Source organism: Chelonoidis abingdonii, chromosome 23, assembly GCF_003597395.2.
Source record: "Chelonoidis abingdonii isolate Lonesome George chromosome 23, CheloAbing_2.0, whole genome shotgun sequence".
NCBI lineage: Eukaryota > Metazoa > Chordata > Testudines > Testudinidae > Chelonoidis > Chelonoidis abingdonii.
This window is the reverse complement of record NC_133791.1, coordinates 2057453-2075561: the sequence shown is the minus strand read 5'-3', so window position 1 is coordinate 2075561 and position 18109 is coordinate 2057453. Positions and strand designations below refer to the sequence as shown.

Below are 18109 nucleotides of genomic sequence, written 5' to 3'. Positions count from 1 at the left end.
GCATGCACAAAACAACCAAATGTCCAGATATAAATATACAGCAATGGGGGGCCTGCCCTTCCAAAGGTGATGCATTCAGGAACATTCCTGGGGGGAGCACCAAGACTTGTTTAGCCAAGTTTCAATCCTAAGCAAGCAGCTTACTAAGACCCTGTTTTCAAGAAACCAAATACTCCATCCTCTGTTTCTGCCTTCAGATTATGAGGTCCATGCAGAGCTAAAATAACACCAAGAAGGAATCAATAGTTTCAGGTGGAATGGTCCATTAATCTGCTGTGTATGTTTAATCAATCAAAGAAGCTAAAAGCCACACGATTTCACTGTGTCTGCGCTGCCTGGAATTTAGTGTTGGGGACAATAATTTATATAACACCACAGTGCTGAAGGCTGTGTAGTCAGAGTATGTGCACAGCATGCAGTATGTGTCCATGGCTGCTCAGAAATCAGTTAACACAGGGCTGTTAGTGAAAGAACAAGAGAATTAGTTAAATGTTTTTAAACTTAGAAGAATGAAAGTCAGAAGGAGCAGGGCAGGGTCTCAGCCTATGCCCAGGAATGTAGGCGCTCATCCAGTATCCTATCTCCAACACTGCTGGATGTTTCAAAGAAAGGTGCAGGAATTTATGGAATAATCTGTCCCCAAGGAAAGTCCTTTCCTAACACCCATTAGTTAGAATTGGGGCTGTTAATTTTTTTCTTACTATTGTTTTGGATATTCTGACATTTATACAAATTTCTCTTCCAAATCCTGCTATGCTCTTGGCCTCAATGGTATCTTGTTGCAGTGAGTGCCACCGGCTAATTTTGTATTATGTGAAAAGTTACTAGTTTTAAAAGTTTATTGAATGTCCCCTGGTTCTTGTATTATGGGATATGGTGAACAAAAGTTCTCAGTAGACCTTCTCTAGTCCATTCATTATTTTGAAAAGCTTATCATGTCTCCTTATACATTTCTCATTCCAGTTACACTGAAAAACTAATAAAAACCTTTCAAAATCCAGTTATTGATAAAAGGCAAGTCCTGCCTTATTTACACAGAATGTAACTCTGGCACAGGTTTTAGCCACACAACTTTACTCAGTCCCCATCAAACAGGTTTGAAGAGAAGTGTGTGATTCCTAATTTAGAAGTTCTACAAAGTGATCCTTGCCTTTTGACTTTTTTTTTAAAAAAGATATCAGCTCAGAAGATTATCTAATACATAGGAAATGTCTTCAGCACAAATAAATGCAGATATCATGGCTAAATAACTGAAAGGACTCACATATGCAATTCATTTAAATTCTTCTCTTCATGCACAGTCCCATTAGCCTCTGAGGGAGTTATGTGTGCATTAGCTATCTCTCAGTATATATGTGATTCTCAAATTCCTGCTAATGTCTTCGATGTGATTTGAGTGAGGGTGGAGTGCATGATTCCCCAAAGAAATGAACATCATACACAGAAATGGACTGGCATTTGAGAGTAGTCTAGGTGAGTAATAGCAGCTGCATGGTGCAATCAATAGGAGAAAGACTGATCACCCAGTTGCAGAAGAAATTTATGAATTTTTCAGTAAAATATTAGTTGGCATCAGGGATTCAAATAATGTATTTGGGGAAAGTTTAATAACACCAAGATCCACCTTTTGGAAGAATTTACTATCTATATTTTTAATGTGCAAGTTAATAGAAATGGAAATAATGCAACAATTCATTTTTGGCCTCACTTTCAGCTCTGTAACGAGCTTCCAAGGTGATGATAACCTTGGAATAAGTTTACAGCTTTACTCTCTTTAGGATGAGCAAATAAGTGTCACAGAAGCAAAGCAATAGGTAAATCCCCATCCCCTGGCCAGGAGAAAGTTTGGCCTTGGAGAGACATCGCAGGACAAATTCTACTCTCACTTACAGAGTCTGGAAATTCAGATTAATTCCATTAGACCTGGTGGAATTGTTCTGGGTTAACACTGGTGACACACATGAGCAGCACCCATCCTATCAAAACACCAGGCTGTCTGTGTTCTAATATTACAGTGCTGTGTCACGAATGGCCACATGGCACTTGCCTGGGTGATCCCTACACTCTGGGCTGTCTACATTCAAGGCCAGATTCAATAACGTCAGTGGGTAGAATCCAAACTAGAAATGCTTTGTGTGTGTAACTTCGCCAACATCTCCCTGATCACCCTGCGGGACGTTATGTTCCTAGCACAAGCAGATCTAACCGTTGCTTAATGAATATTTCCCACAAACTAGAATTGACAGAGAAATACTGTTTGCTACAGAAATGCTAGTTCCCCCCCCAAAAAACTAGCTGATCACCATAAATCACCACCCCAAAAACCTCTGCAGGACTGGGATATCACACACTCCATACTAATGACATGGGGAGAAACAGCTCCCTGCACCTTCATTTGCAAAGGGAGGCAAGGTGAATGCATCAGTTTTCACTCGGAACTCCTTCTTTACAGATCTTCACGAGGCTCTATCTGCCCCCTGATCTTATAGGAGTTGTAGGAGTCTGTACGCCCAACCCCTCTCTCCCACACAACTCCCCACCTGTGATTCAGGATTCGGTGAATCATCATCCACTCGGGTTTGATGCCGTAGCGATAGTACTTCTCCTCCATCTTGACGTACTGCGGGTCTTTGTTCTTCCGCTTCTCGCTTTTGCTGTCCTCATCCCCAGAGCCATAGTCGAAGGCCGGGGGCTCGTCCATGTCGTTCTTTCTTTGGTAGTTGCGGTACATCACGGTGTGGTAGAGCTCCAGCTGCGCCCGGAGACAGCAACAAAGTGGGGAGCTGGTTATGTTTCAGCACTGCCCCCACACCTGTCGAAAAGGGCCACAGGTGTGCCAGGCCCAGCCATGGGCCGCACCACACGCAGTCCCCCTCTCACCAGCCACGCTGCTTCTTACCTGCAGCTCCTTGACCCAGGAGCAGTGCCAGTAGGAGAGCCCTGCCCATTTCACAAAGAACTCCCGCTCCGGGATCCCCTCCAGGGGCTTTGGTGGAGGGACAGACAGCTCCAGGTCAGGCGGATGGAGCCCAGACAGGAAGGGGGCAGGGGGCTCTCTCCAGACCCAGTGCAGGATGCGTTGGACTTTGCCTTTTAAGGGAGGGCACTGAGAATAAAAGGTGGTAAAAATAACACATACACACTCCTGGTTTAAAATGGGCCCCACACAGCACTTCCCACTTCCTCTCCCCTGGCAGCACAGCCCTTAAACACTAGGGAAAGCCCAACCCATCACTACCAAGCTCCTGGCTTCTCAATGGCTGAACATCAGACCTGGCCTGGATTGAGCACTGGGCCTGCACTGGCAGTGGAGTTTGCTGGAGGGCAAAGAGGTCTGCAGTGGGGGAATGTAGCACAGATCCTGCCCGGGCCAAGCCGTGAGGGGAGCTGTTACTCTGAGGGAATTCTGCACCAAAAATTAACAATTCTGTACGCAATATTTTAAAATTCTGCAAAACTCTCTATATTTTATTTGTCAAAACAACACCATATAATCAGGCCAGTTTCAACTATTTTGGTAACTTATTACAAAATACCTGTCAGCAAGTATGTCAGTCACAATACACACAACAAAAAAGGATTCAGGAACTGTCAGGGGGCAGGGTCTGAAAATTGTGATTTCTACTAAAAGGAAGCATTTCGGTGGAAATCACAAATTCTGCTGGAGAAAACAGAATTCTGCGGGGAACATGAATTCTGCACAAATTCTGCTTTGTGCAGTGATGCAGAAACCCCCTAGGAGTAAGCTGTCCAGGGAAGGAGGGCATTGCCTGGGCAGAGAGGAAGGAGTACTAAGCCAAAGCCCCCCGAGCAGTCTCTGCTGGAGTCTGGGCCATAACTGGAAACTGCTTCCACGGTGGGAAATCCCCAGGCAGGACAGGCAGCAGCAACTGGCAGTAAATTAGGCCAGACTCAAGGGAACCCAAGGTCATGAAACAAACTGGTCAGTTTTTAACAACCCCAGAGCCAGGCCTGCCGCCTCTGACTCAGCCTGGACAGTCCTGAAAGGAATTGCTGTGCTCTGAGGTCGGTGCAAACTGCTATGTCAACCCCAGGGCTTGATTCTTAATCAGTGCCCTTCTTTACTGGTCAGACAGTAACAAGTAAGCCTGAGTGAGAGGGTGAAATACATGGGCTGGGGTGGGTGTGAGAGTGCCCCCCCCCAAGGCACCTTGAATGATGGCAGATCCATCCCCTGGATCCACGCATGCTGGAGAAGGATGGCTCTGTCTGAGGGGCCATTATGCTATACATGTCCCAGCTGCGGACACAATGGGCTGGGAAGTAATAACTGTTTCACTATTCCCATATTTAATTCTCAGTGCTGCCACGGGCTCCAAAAATCATGCCCACCTGCCACTGCAGCTCGGCTGCCTCTGGTGGGGAGATTCCTTCACGCAGGAGATACATCACATGGGACCTGACACTTAATCTAAAAAGCTGCAGGGAAATAACCGGTCATCTGCATAAGGCAGTGAGTCTGTGCAGGAAACGGAGCCTTACAGAGACCCAGCAAGCCCTAGAGCAGGGGTTCTCAAACTGGGGGATGGGACCCCTCAGGAGGTCGCGAGGTTATTACATGGGGGGTCATGAGCTGTCAGTCTCTACCCCAAACTCCGCTTTGCCTCCAGCATTTATAATAGTGTTAAATATATAAAAAAGTGTTTTTAATTTATAAGAGGGTGGGAATGTCACACTCAGAGGCCTGCTAAGTGAAAGGGGTCACCAGTACAAAAGTTTGAGAGCCACTGCCCTAGAGGCAGCCAGGGAGGGGGTGACAGACTCTGCAGAGCAGGAAGTGAGGGGCAGGATGGCAGGCCCATCGGGGAAGAGGGCATGGGATGGCGGGCACATCAAAGGGGGGTGGGATCAGAGCTCGGAGAGGGGCACCTGACTACCCTGACTCTAGCTTCTAGTTCTGAAACCTTCAGGTCAAGCTAAGCCCCACTCCTTGCCCAAGAGGAAGTGAGAGTGGGGACAAATGCTGTTAACACTCACTGTACAGCGAGGGCAGAGCCATTCACCATTTGGTATTTCCGGCAGAGGCGGGTTCAGACAATGCAGGTGGTAGGAAGATGGGCAGGTGTCACAGCACAGCAGCTCCCCGCCATCCTTACACGCACGGCAAAACTCCATGTGATCATCCTCCTCCTCTTCGCCCCCTTCCTCCTCCTCCTCCTCCTCCTCTTCCTTTGGCTCCCACTGGATCCCTTCCTTCTCCTAGGGAAGAGGCATCAGCACAGTGCTGAGTATTTACTTAGGTGGCCCATCCAGTGCCCCAGGGGTATCTGATATGTGTCTAAACACACATGGGCGCTTTCCCCTGTGGGCTGAGTTCTCAATTCTCAGCACCTGAACACTCAGCTGCAAGAGCTCCTGTCGGGGTAGGAACTGCCTGAGGAGGCTGAGAAGCTAAGTCAGCCTGGCAGGGATTTGGATCCATGAATCCAGGAGCCAAGACCATTTCCAACGTGAATCTTAGCTCCCTCTGGGGAATACTGCAACTAAGTTTGGCTACACAAGTCCTGCTGCTTTGGCCCCGGACATGGTTTCAGAGCCAATGATCACACAGCACCAACTGAAAAACAAAGGCTCCTTTTGGGCAGGGTGCGGCTGTGATTTAGATAATTCCATGTGCTGCAAGGGGTGGGACATATAAATCTCTGAACACTACTCTCTTCAGAAGAGCAACCCTCATTTAATTAGTGCTCCCAACTATGATCTAAGCTGATTTTCAGCAGCAACGTTGCCTAGTTTCAAAGCAACCCCACAGTTACTCACACAGTGAGGGCAGCTCCACTTGCCCTCGGGTGCTTTCTCTAGCTCGGGATCCAGGCAGACGAGGTGATAGGCGCGAGGACAAGTGTCGCACAGGATAATCTCCCCTCCTTGCTGGCAGACTTCACAGTAATCTTGGTGGTCGGTCTCATATCCATCACCTTCTTCAACTAAGAACAAGGGACACACAGGACAGTCAGAGAAGCAGCAGCCATCACATGCTTTCCCAGGAGGAAATGAGACAATTTCTCTTGTAAAAGGATTAATTATATTTACGGAAAGAAAGAGAACATTCCACCTTAGTCCCCATCTATTACATTCCCCTACCTCTCTGTCCCTCAGCATCAGTTTATCTGGGTCTTTGCACACAGCATCCTCTCACCTCTGTCTCTCTTTCTCTCTCCACACTGTATCATCCTTTGGTTCCTTCAGGCTCTCAATGGAGAATGCCAGAACCTGGAGAGGTTGCAAGGGAGGCCAGTCAGAGAAACCTCCGCAGATACCATCACCATCAACTGCAAATGTACCATGCAACAGTAACACAGCCAAGAAGGACTCTTCCTCTTTGCTACTCTGGTCTCCCTCTGTAGAGGCAGGAGCTCCTCCAACCTGGCACGGCAGGGGACAAGGAAGGGCAGGATGGCTCTATGGTTAAGGCACTGGACTAGGACTCAGTCCCAGTTCTGCCACAGCCTCCCTGAGTGACCTTGAACAAGTCACTGAAACGCTCTGTGCGCAACTGCTCATCTGGAAACTAGGGAAGATAATGAGTCTCCCTTTGTCAGCCTGATCTACTAAGACTATCAGCTCCTTGGGGCAGAGTCTGCCTCTCACTAGGTATTTGTACAGCACCTCGCACAATGGGGTCTCCATGTACTGCTGCAACATGAACAACAAACAAAAAGACTAAACAGATTCCGTCTTCGTGGAGGGGACTGATTCGCAGCCAGTCCCAGTCTTCGGGAGCTCAGCTCTCACCGGTGTAAGAGAATCAGGCCTATGCATGGCTGACGTGAGACAGTCTCATTTCCTATCCCAGCAGACGCTTCCAGCCCCACATCCAGAAGCTTCCCTTTGATTGGCTGGAGGTATAAGCTGAGGGTGAATATAAGAAGCTACAGGACATTTGGAATTTCTGGATCTGAAGTATCTTGTGGGGAGCAAGGACAGAAGATATAAAGAAAAGGATTTTTTCTGTCGCACTACAAGAGTGAATGACTGCCCAAGCTGCGAACACAGCGGGGCCAGTGCTGCCATCGAGCAGATGGCTGTGCTGAGCCAGCAACAGCTGAGGAGGAGCCAAGCTGCTGCAGTTAATGGAAGACCGGGAGGGTGGAGGGAAACCAGTCGTACACTTCGCTCCTGGAGTCCTTCGGGGGCAGAGAGAGAAGCTGCCGAGCTGGTGCCCGTGGAACACTTCTGGGCAGTTCAGTCCAAAGGGACCTTTATGGATTTTTTCAGTAGCAATGAAGCAGAGAAAGTGTTGCTAAAAAAATCAGTGGTATCCAAAAATGATATATACGTCTGATCCAATACCCTGCTGCGTGCCTTGTCCTGCTGCTTGCATGCATTTCTTATCCCAGGGCACGTCCATGAGACTGAATGAAGCATGTGCCCTGCAAATTACTCTGGCATTTAACATAGGCAAAAAAAATCTAATCTTGTTCACATCTTCATGCTCCCCTACGGTCCAAATGTCAGCTAGACACCTTGGCCTATGTGGCTGGTCACACTATAAGGCTAAATTTACTGGTGGTATGTTCCCAGAAATACCGTTTCCATGAAAGGGGAACAATGCCAGGCCAGCAGACAGGGCTCTCCCTCCAAAGCAGCTGTGCTGGGGCTGCGTGGCAGTGCTGAAGGAACGGGAGCTGCTCACAGCCCTGGCGAGACACAAGCCAGCAGTGGCATTTCACGCTGAGTGTGAATGAAGGCGCCCTCGCCCCCACACACCCCCATACGGAGCCAGGGTCAGATGCTGCAGTGAAAGCTCCCACACAGGGCTCCAGGGACCAGAGAAGCACACATCAAAGCGGGAAATCCAAACAGAACAGGAGCAGAGTACAAAGAAATGGCCTACTCCTCTTTTTCTTTCTCCTCCTCTTCCCTCTCTTCCCCAAGCCCGCCGAGCATTCAGAGCGCACCGAAGAGCTGTTGATGCTGGCGCTGTCAAAGTCCGACTCCTCCCGCTCCTCCTCTTCACTCTGCAAGGGAAATCAAACCACACAGAGGCAAAGCATTGGTTTCTCGTCCCCCGCTGCTAGAGGACCAGGCCTTGTGGCAGGAGGAGCACAGCACCGAGGAGCTGGGTGAATGCACAGGGAGAACACAGTCCACTGAGTGAGCTCTTCGGGGCTGAGCCCATTGAGAGCAAGCAGTAAAGCTTGCAGGCTCATTGAGTATTTAGGGATAGGCCACATGCAGGCTTATACGGCTCCTGGTGCCACTGTGCAGAGGTTACGAGAGTGTGTCACCAAGTAAATCGTATGTATTACACCAGTCTCTCGGACTCAGTGTCGAGCCAAATAGGGCTGGATTGTATCTGCTGTCTGCGGGACAATGCTCTCTCCCTTCAGCTCTGCAGAGAGACTGGCACCACCAGCAGCCGCTGAAGGGAGCAGGCAGGTTAAGATCCCAAATCACTGAAAGACTCTGAGTGCAGATTTAAAGGGTGCAAATCAAGGCATTTAAATCAGGCAACAGTCCAATTCCTTCTCCACTTACCTGAGAAGAGCGGAGGCTGGGCTCCCCTGGCTGTCTCTGACAACACCTTCACAAATGCAGACTGCACTGCACAACCAGCCAAGGGTCATTCTGAGATGGCTCAGTGTCCTCTGAACACCAGGGATTGGCCAGAGGCAGGACACTGGACCAGAAGGCCCAATGGTCTGATCTAACACCTCAGCCACTAGGGCCACTCCCTGCACCCCTTACTGATGCCAACAGCCTCAGGGGAGTCAACGGCATGGCTTGGGTGAGTCGGGGTTACAGCATAGGCAACCAGACAGGTTTAGTCTTGCAGGAGAAATGCAGCATCCTCACCCAGGGCCTGGCAGGTAAAGAGCTGTTGGCTCGTGCCCTTTAAAAGTAGCTTGCCTCGAGATACTTTATTTGAGCACAGTTCAGATTTTGTCTGGATCACAAAACGGGACTGATCCAGCCAACAGGAGCTTTGCCTATCCAACACAGTGAGGGCTCAGAACTCCAGGCCTCACCCAGAATAGCCCCTGCCAGGAAAAGCACGAAACAAGCATGTGTGTCTGTTAAAGTGAGGGGGAGCAGGGCTGGGGGAAACAAAGCCACCACATACTCTGCTAAAAGTGGGGAGCTCTCCTCCTCTCCCTCGCTTGGGGGGCTGCACTACCTCTCCAGGACCGATACGGTGAGGGCACACACACCTCCATTGCTTTGGTCTGCTGTAATCCCGGCACGCGCACGTGCACACAAAAATTCACACACTCACTACTTAGCTGATTTCTTTTTGGCAAATAGTTAAATGAGCTAAAACTTATACTGTGACATCACGCCTAAAATTAACATGTCTAAATTCTCATTCTGGACCCTAAACCCATCTCCACAAAGCTTTGATTCACACACACCCTGTACTTAGTCCTCTAACTAACCGCGGGAGCAACTCTGAGCTTTTAGCATCACTTGAAAATGTGAATGCACAAATCTAGGGCCCACTTTTGAAAATTTGCCACATATTCAATACTTATGATTGAAAACTACTGCAGTGGACTGGTTCAAAAATATTTCTTTCACTTGAATCTCTGTTGCACAAAAGTAATTTACAAACTGGTTATATTACGTGCAATGGATCCAGAGGGTTAGTGAACTCCAATAAGGCTGAATTAATGGGATTCTGATCAATATTATCAAAACCTATAGGAGTTCTGTCCTTATTCAACAGTTATTTAAAAGATTTATTCTTTAAAATACTCTGCATACCTTTGATATTCATATACCTCCAAATGCACAGCATGCAAACTGTATTACAGATTTGTTTGTTCCTGCATTTATTCCTATGGTCGTCTACTCCAAGAGCTGTGCTGGAAAATCACAGGCTAGATATGGTAATATAATTAAAGCATTTGATAATTCTCTCTGACACGCATTCAGCACAAGGGCAGGCCCTAAAGAGTTTATTTGCCAATGAAATCTGAAATGATGTTATCACTGAACTCACCACAGCAAAGTATTAAAACTGATTCTATGATTTTAGTGGAAGAAATTCCCAAACATGCCATCTCTAGGAACGTGAGCCTGGATGCAGTTCTCTTCCAAAGGGTAGAATACCCACTGAGGAAAGATTGGTTTTAACAAAGAAACGCAAATGAGATTTTAAGATTTCCTTTCCCAGGGCCAAGTGCAGAGGGACTGCCAGCATTTCCCCAGCTAAAGGAAGCTTGGTGCTCCCAGTGGGTGAAATGCATGCCAGTGCAGAGGGCCAATGCCCTATCTAAATTCTATTTGAGCCCTTGGTGTGCTGGCCCCTCTCTGCACAGGAGTGAATTTCCCCCTGTGCAAAATGGGTTGATGGTCACAGCCCAGCTCTGTGGGACAAGTATCCACATCCACTGCCCATCAGTGCAACTGGCAATAATTGTCTCCCTTCTTGGCAGCAAGAGGCCAAAACTGAATGAGCTACAGAACTGAACACCCTTCTCCTATCCGTGACTGGGGCTTCAGGCAGGATAAGGAACACTGTGGGAGGAAGCCTGCCTGGCCACTACCCAAAATGAGGAAAAACAGGACTCCAATCTCCAGGGCTGCCCACCCAGCACCTTCCACCAGCACCAACATCCACCGTTTAGAGACAGACAGCACTTACTGAGGAGCCTTTTTTCCTTTTGTTGGCGATTCCTCCAAAGCGGAATTTCAGGCCCACCATCTTTTTCCCTTTCCCCTTTTTCTTCCCATCTTTGGAGCCCTTGATTTTCTTCCGCACTCCTGGACCTAAATGAACAGAAAGATTTTCTTGACATTCTAATGATGGACGCCTTGATTTCCACATTCTCCCCAAATCCCATCACTCATAACTTACCTTCATTCAACTATCTTCTAAGTGTTTGCATTGCCTGCGTAACATTCTAGCTTATCATATCCTGTTCCCCCACACACACTGAATCCACACAGAGGATAAGTGCCTACTACTGCTACCTGTTAACAGAGCGACTCCTTTTGTTAAAGAGGCAAAGGCCTGTGCTCTGGTGCTGAAGGTCCCACGTTCAGTGCTGGGAAAGAACCAAGGCTCTACATTTTTACAGTTTCCTTCCTGTTTGAAAATGATGCTTCACATACATTCCTCACTGAACTGTTATAAATGCAAGAGCAGAACAATGAAAGCAGCATGTCTCCTTCCCCGAAGGTGCTACTTTCCCCTGTATTCTTGGCTCTCTGTGGCTTCGCAGTGGGAACCCTAAGCAAATACTGAGGGATGGCCAACTGCTTCACTTATAAACCAGGGTTTATATTTAACTGCTTTGTATTTGGGGGAAGAGTGCAGCCTGCCCCCCAGGGGCCAGGAAAGGGACTGCAGCTCAGATACTGCAGAGATGGGTGCAAATAACTAACCTCTCCGGGTGTGGCCAGGGGAACAGATGACAGCTTCCTCCCACAAGATCAACCAAGTGGACTGAGAGATGCTGCACTAAAAATATGGGAAAGGAAAACTGTTGCAAACTGAACCAAGCCTCTCCGGCTGCTCCTTTCAAAGCTCTCGAGGCATCGGGAATTGATTGCTGCATAATTGGAACAGAAACTTCATGAAGAAAAACACTGTAGGAACAAAGGGAGATTCCTCTCCCTCCTCCCTTTCCCCATTTTTTCTTCCAATGACTCATGAAGCCCTTTCTGAAGGCTGAGGGAAGCCTCCCGTCTCCGCCATCAGGAGCAGGAAAATGTTAATGGTAACAGACTCATTTCAGTAAAAATAAGATCAATTCCATAGGAGCTGCTGTAGATTAACCAGGTCAGCCCTGTGCTTGCAAACGGGGTTTGAAGGCAGTGTCCTTCCACCTGCCTTCTAGGAAATCAAATACCTTATATGTTATTTTTGTAATCTTTTCTATTGTGGTCTCTTGACTGTTCTTGAATGTCCTAGGTCAGTCCAGACTACTGAATATTACAGAGGCATACAGACAGAACACATCTGCTCTGCCAATGCCCTGCCCTGCATCCTACCACCCCTACTATTCCATTTGAGTTTCCCCCAACAGATTTTCCAACGCCCCTCAGTCCTGATCTTACTGCCCTGCAAATTCACACCAGCTTGAAAAGTGCACTTTCCAGGCGGTTGCGAGATTTCACTAGTGAATATGTATAAAGCTCTTTAAGATCCTTTGCAACACAGATCCTTGCATCTGACGAAGCGGGTATTCACCCACGAAAGCTCATGCTCCAAAACATCTGTTAGTCTATAAGGTGCCACAGGATTCTTTGCTGCTTTTGCAACACAGGTATCACATTAAGAAATATTATGATTATTGCTTTATTTAAAATAGGATACAAATACATTATACAATCTTCCATGGTCCTGCTAACATGATCAGTCATGATATAAGGAATCACAGTTCATCTGTGGCATTTATTGTAGAAAACAAATACAAACTAGATACACACAAGTTTCCCCAGAGCTCAATTTCCAGCTTTGTTTCCCTTGCTTACCAGGCTTCAAATCCTGTCTGGAACTAGCTAGGTAGCACACAGACACATCTAGTGGCTAAATAATATATTGCAAGTAAATGTATCATTTATCATTGCAAGCTCTACCCAAGCTGTCTGGTTAGCCATTCATTCCTGCCTGGCCCATTACCTTTGCCCTCCTTGGTTTTCGCTTTCCTGATGGCCATGGGCAGAGCAGACTGCTGAGGGCTGACAGAAAGCTGGGGTGCAATGGTGACTGTTTCCACGGCTGCAGCCACTGCAGCCGCTGCTGCTGCAGCCGAGCTGCCTTTGAACGGGTTGTTGGCGCTGAATTCTCGCCATTTGGCACCAAGCACCGTCATCATCTTCGACATGGGGATTTTGGGATTCTTCTTGGCAATGAGAGGCCTGCAGGGTGGGGCAGGAAAAAACATCAGTAACAGGGCTCCTCTGCAGTCTGATTGTTTTAACTCATCACGTGCTGGGGAAAAGCGTCACATGAATTAGTGGCCAATGCCTGACGCCGATTGTGAAGAGTCACAGATGCACTGAAAATGGGAGAAACCAAAACTGCCCTAGCAAGGAAAGAGAGGGGAAATGTTCAAACATTCAATGATTTTTTTTCCCAAAAAAAATCTTTGGTTGTTTTCAACCAGTTTAAAGAACAGCGGGGGGTGGGGGGGAGAGTATTCACAATTTTCAACAACAAAAAATTGGGCAAATTTATTTTTTTGTGAAAATGTTTCTGCCTTTTCCAACCAGTCCTGCAATGAAACCCCTTGAAAAACTGTCCAGAAGAACAACTCTCAGACATGTGGTAAAGCACCAAGGTATAGATAATGCACCAGGGCAGCAAACATATACAGACAAAAAGAATGCTTTGGAATCAGGGCTAATTCATTACTACTTGTATAGCACCATGATATGACATTGCAACTGTTCCCTGCTGCATCTAACCTCACCCTCAAAGCAAACAGTGACCTCCTAGAGTCCAACTGGCTATGGGTGAGAGCAGAACCCCCCTTGGGATACATCCGGAGTCTCTGTAGAGAGATTGTAGCCCAGATCCTGCACGTGATGAGAAGCTGATAGTGCAGTCTGGCAGAATGTCAGTAAACTGCATGTGATTGGTTTTCTGTTGGTGAAGAATTAGGATTCTAATGTCCTGGCTTTATCAACTCGATTGGGTAGTAACCAAGGACAAAACAGATCCCCAACCATAGGCACAATGCTCCACTGTTCAGCCTCTTACCTGAGAAACTGACTGAAAGCCTTGTAATTAGTCAGAGTATGGTAATCTTCTTCCGAGAAAATATAATCCACATCATCCAGGCCCCATTCCTCCATTAGCTGCGCTGAGCTCTTGGGCTCCTATGGATTTACAAAGGGGTTTACTTAATGCAAATAACTGAGGTGCTACGAACAAGCGGTGCACAGCCACGCCTCTTATATACTGCACGCCACCTGCTACTCCTAGACATCCACACCATGGGGATTTGTTTCTGTAGGTTGAAAGACGGAGTGTGCACCAGTACTTAGTAAACAAATACACTACCTAGCTTGAAAACAATACGGGGCCTTCCAAATGCTGCCCTAACCCCACCACAGTGTCACATCTCCACAGCTTTAGTGTCACCACAAAATGTAATGTCAATGGGAACTGTGGCAAAATCCATTTGCTACTAGCTGTGACAGCCCAAGGCCCCAGTCCACTCCAGTGACTCACTGGGTGCTGCTGCTTTTCCGCACCTTGGGGAGGAATGACCCTGGTTTTAGTGGATTTTTGGAAAAGCAAAGGCTCTTTTAACATCTGAGGAGCCAGAGAGTCATCTCCCATCTGCTCTTCCACAGAACCAGATACACAAATGAAACCCAACTCTCAATGGCACTACCGGTGACTGTGCAACAGAGATCTCCGAAGAGCAGCTAGGAGCCAAAATAACAGAGGGACAAGGGGCTGGAGCTGGTTGAAGTAACTTGGAGGGAATCATTTCCCACCAGAATACACAGTGCCATCGACACTGACAAGCTTCCCGAAATCAGATCCATTTTGCTGGAATTCTGTTTTGGAAAAAACAGGGAAAGTTATGACAATATCGAAATGTCCCATTTCAACATTGTCACAACAAAACCCTTCAGGCTTTCCACTGTGAATTTTTTTTATTTTGTAATACAATACAGAATTTTAAAAGTAAGTCAAAACTGAAATGAAATGTTTCAATCAACCCAAAACAAACAAAAAGGTCAGCATTTTTCTTTGGAGAATTTCAAAATTTTAGTTTCTGCTCCAGTTTGGAACAAAGCCAAATTTCCACATCCTTCATGAAACAGAATTTCCTCCTCCACACAGCTCTCCCAAGCACCAATCCTGCCAGGTGCCGAGTGCCCTCAGCTCTTCTGGGAGCGTGTGGGAGTGGGAGCGGGAGCAGTCCATTCCCTGCAGGATCAGACCCCCAGTTAGGGATATGGGCAGAGACTGAAATGAAACTCCTCCTGAGGAAGTGCAGGATAGAGTGCCTGGTAAAACCAGGCCCCTTGGCCTTTTCCCACAAGCTGTGCTGCCACCGCCTATCCTCGCATTCAGAGAGAGTAACAGGGAGGTGTCCTAAGGCTCCCATTCTCAAAAACAACCCGACTAATGGAGCGCTAGGTCCTGGACAGTCTAATGGTAGGTACCTTTAAACCTCCTTCCTCATTATCCTCCTCCTCTTCATCTTTCTTCTTCCGCTTGGCTTTTTTCTCTTTCTTTTCTTTGAGCTTCTTCTTCTTCTTTTTGTTGGGCGAATAGTCACTTCCTTCACTCTCAGATTTCTCCTCCAATTCCTCTTCATTTTCAGATATTTCATCATTGCTTCCCTAAAAGAGGAAGGGACAGTGAAGGAAGGGCCAGGATCTCCCCTCCCCAGCTTCCCTGCACAAACCCCTCTGGTCATTTGCCAGATTCAGTCATTCCCATTTGTTACTTTTACATTTTAAAACACTCCAGCCACAGTACATGTGGATAGCAACACCCTAGCAGAAGCCACGGAAACACCACTCCCACTTGGCCTAATCTGGGCTGTAAGAAGGGTCTGACTCTAGGAGATGCAAGCAGGAACATTGTTTTCCATTCATAATTTTGTTGCAGGGGAAGCACAGTCCTCTGGTTAAGGCACAGGACTGGGACTCAGCAGATCTGCTATATAATGGTGCAGACAGAAGACCAGCAGCAGAGTGCGGGTTGTACAGTTTTTTGTACTGAATGCACCTTGTGGGCAGATGACATATGTGCGCATTCGGTGAAAGCAGTTTATGACCCTCCCCGACTGAGTACAGGCTCTTGAGACCAGAGTGGCTGAACTGGAGGAGCTAAGGGAGACAGAGACTTTCCAGGACAGTTGAGCAATCTCACCCCAGTCTGACAGCCTCTGAAAGACTTGGGGAAGGAGCACATCAGCCTGGAGTGGAGGGAAGCGATCCCATAGTTGAGATTCTCCTTCCAGATGATGTCATGGGATCCTCTCACACTAAGGATTCCCCTCCAGAGACAGGTAATAGTAATAGGGGATTCAGTTATTAGAAATATAGATAGTTGGGTTTGTGATGACTGGGAGAACTGCATGGTGAATTGCCCGCTCGGTGTGAAAGCTGCAGACCTCTCGAGACATCTAAGCAGACTTAAATGCAGGGCTGGGGAGGAGCCAGTGGTCATGGTACATGTAGGAACCAGCGGCACAATGAAAGGTAGCAGAGAGGTCCTTGAGGCTAAATTTAGGCTGCTAGGTAAGAAATTGAAGTCCAGAACCTCCATGGTAGCATTCTCTGAAATGCTTCTAGTTCCAGACAGGGATCCAAGTAGACAGGCAGAACTGCAGGGTATCAATGTGTGGAGGAGACAATGGTGTTCGAAGGAGGGAGTTAGGTTTATTAGGAACTAGGCAACCTTTTGGGAAAGGAGGAGACCATACAGGAAGGATGGGCTCCAGCTAAACCAAAATGGAACCAGGCTGCCTGCATGTCAAATTTAAAGGGTTGTACAGGAGTTTTTAAACTAAGGCTTGGGAGAAAGCCGACAGGTCAGACAGACAGACATCCCATAGGGAAGGATTTATTAAAGGGGATACTCTATATCCAGGGGTGGCTCTAGACATTTCGCCACCCCAAGCACGGCGGCATGCCGCAGAGGGTGCTCTGCCGGTTGCCAGTCCCGCGGCTCCGGTGGACCCTCCGCAGGCATGCCTGCAGGAGGTCCACTGGAGCCGCGAGACCAGAGGACCCTCCGCAAGCACGCCACCGAAGGCACTCTGCCTGTTGCCCTCCCAGCGACCGGCAGAGCGCCCCCGCGGCATGCTGCCCCAAGCACGCGCTTGGCATGCTGGGGCCTGGAGCTGCCCCTGTCTATATCCTATTAAAGAGGAGAGGAGAGACAGGGTAATACCAGGATACAAGATATATGGGAATGATGAAATAGATCATGTTGGTGGGGGGAGTGGCACTCCATGTGCAAGTAAGCATGGGGTCAAATGTAGTAAAAATCTTAAATGAATCAAACAGCACCACAGAATCTCTGTGGACAGAAATTCCATGCTTGAATAATAAGAGTATAGCAGTAGAAATATACTACTGACCACCTGTCCAGGATGGTGGTTGTGAAATGCACAGGAAGGTTAGAGAGGCTACAAAAACAGAGAACCCAATAACAATGGGGGATTTCAACTATCCCCATATTGACTGGAAACATGTCACCTCATTATGCAATCCAAGGAGATCATGTCTAGACACTATTAATGACTGTTTCTTGAAGCAGTTAGTCCTGGATCCCAGAAGGGAAGAGGCAATTCTGTATTTAGTCTCAGTGGTGCATAGGACCTGGTCCAAGAGGTGGATATAGCTGAACCACTCAGTAATAGTGACCATAATGTCATTACATTTAACATACTTCTAGGGAGGAAATTACCTAAGAACCCCACCCTGAAGCATTTGAAGCATTTAACTTCAAAAAGGCAAACTACAAAAAATGAGAAGGCTAGTTAAATGGAAATTAAAAAGAATAGTACAGAGAATGAAATGCCTGCAAACTGCATGAAAACTGTTTTAAAACACCATAAAAGAGGCTCAAACTAAATGTATATCCCAAATTCAAAAAAACAGCAAGAGGGCCAAAAAATGCCACTATGGCTAAACAATAGACATCCTTTAAAAACTGGAAGTCAAATCCTACTGAGGAAAATAGAAAGGAGCATAAACCCTAGCAAGTCAAGTGTAGAAGAATAATTAGGCAGGCCAAAAACAAATTTGAAGAGCAGCTAACAAAAGACACAAAAACTAAACAGCAAAAAAGTATTAAAGGGCATCAGAAGCAGGAAGACAGTCAAAAAAATCAGTGGGAGCCACTGGATGATTGAGGTACTAAAGGAGCACTCAAGACAGACAAGGCCATTGCAGAGAAGCTAAATAAATTCTTTGCCTCAGTCTTCACTGCAGAGGATATGAGGTGTGGTGATTCCCACACCTAAGCCATTCTTTTTAGATGGCAAATCTGAGGATCTGTCCCACACTGAGAAACTAAACAGGTAACAAGTCACCAGGACCAAATGTAAGTCACCCAAGAGTACTAGTTCAACTCAAATATGAAACTGCAAGATTACTAACTGTCCTAGGTAACTTAGCACCTAAATCAGCCTCCATGTCAGATGACCAGCAG

General features: G+C 47.1%; 1 protein-coding gene across 4 annotated transcripts in view; it reads right to left on the bottom strand.

Annotated features, from left to right (window-relative positions):
- Window positions 1-18109, bottom strand: part of CHD5 (chromodomain helicase DNA binding protein 5) — an 86441-nt gene that overhangs the window by 37327 nt on the left and 31005 nt on the right. For 3 of the 4 annotated variants that reach the window (XM_032763734.2, XM_032763735.2, XM_032763736.2), the window contains exons 3-11: window positions 15103-15282; window positions 13679-13797; window positions 12596-12834; window positions 10613-10737; window positions 7859-7982; window positions 5782-5948; window positions 4999-5220; window positions 2900-3106; window positions 2541-2752 (exon numbers count right to left, since the gene is read on the bottom strand). In XM_032763734.2, coding sequence (XP_032619625.1) covers window positions 2541-2752; window positions 2900-3106; window positions 4999-5220; window positions 5782-5948; window positions 7859-7982; window positions 10613-10737; window positions 12596-12834; window positions 13679-13797; window positions 15103-15282 — 1595 coding nt within the window. Of the gene's footprint in view, window positions 1-2540; window positions 2753-2899; window positions 3107-4998; window positions 5221-5781; window positions 5949-6160; window positions 6235-7858; window positions 7983-10612; window positions 10738-12595; window positions 12835-13678; window positions 13798-15102; window positions 15283-18109 lie in introns of those variants that run through there. The other variant, XM_032763738.2, reaches the window with a different exon arrangement.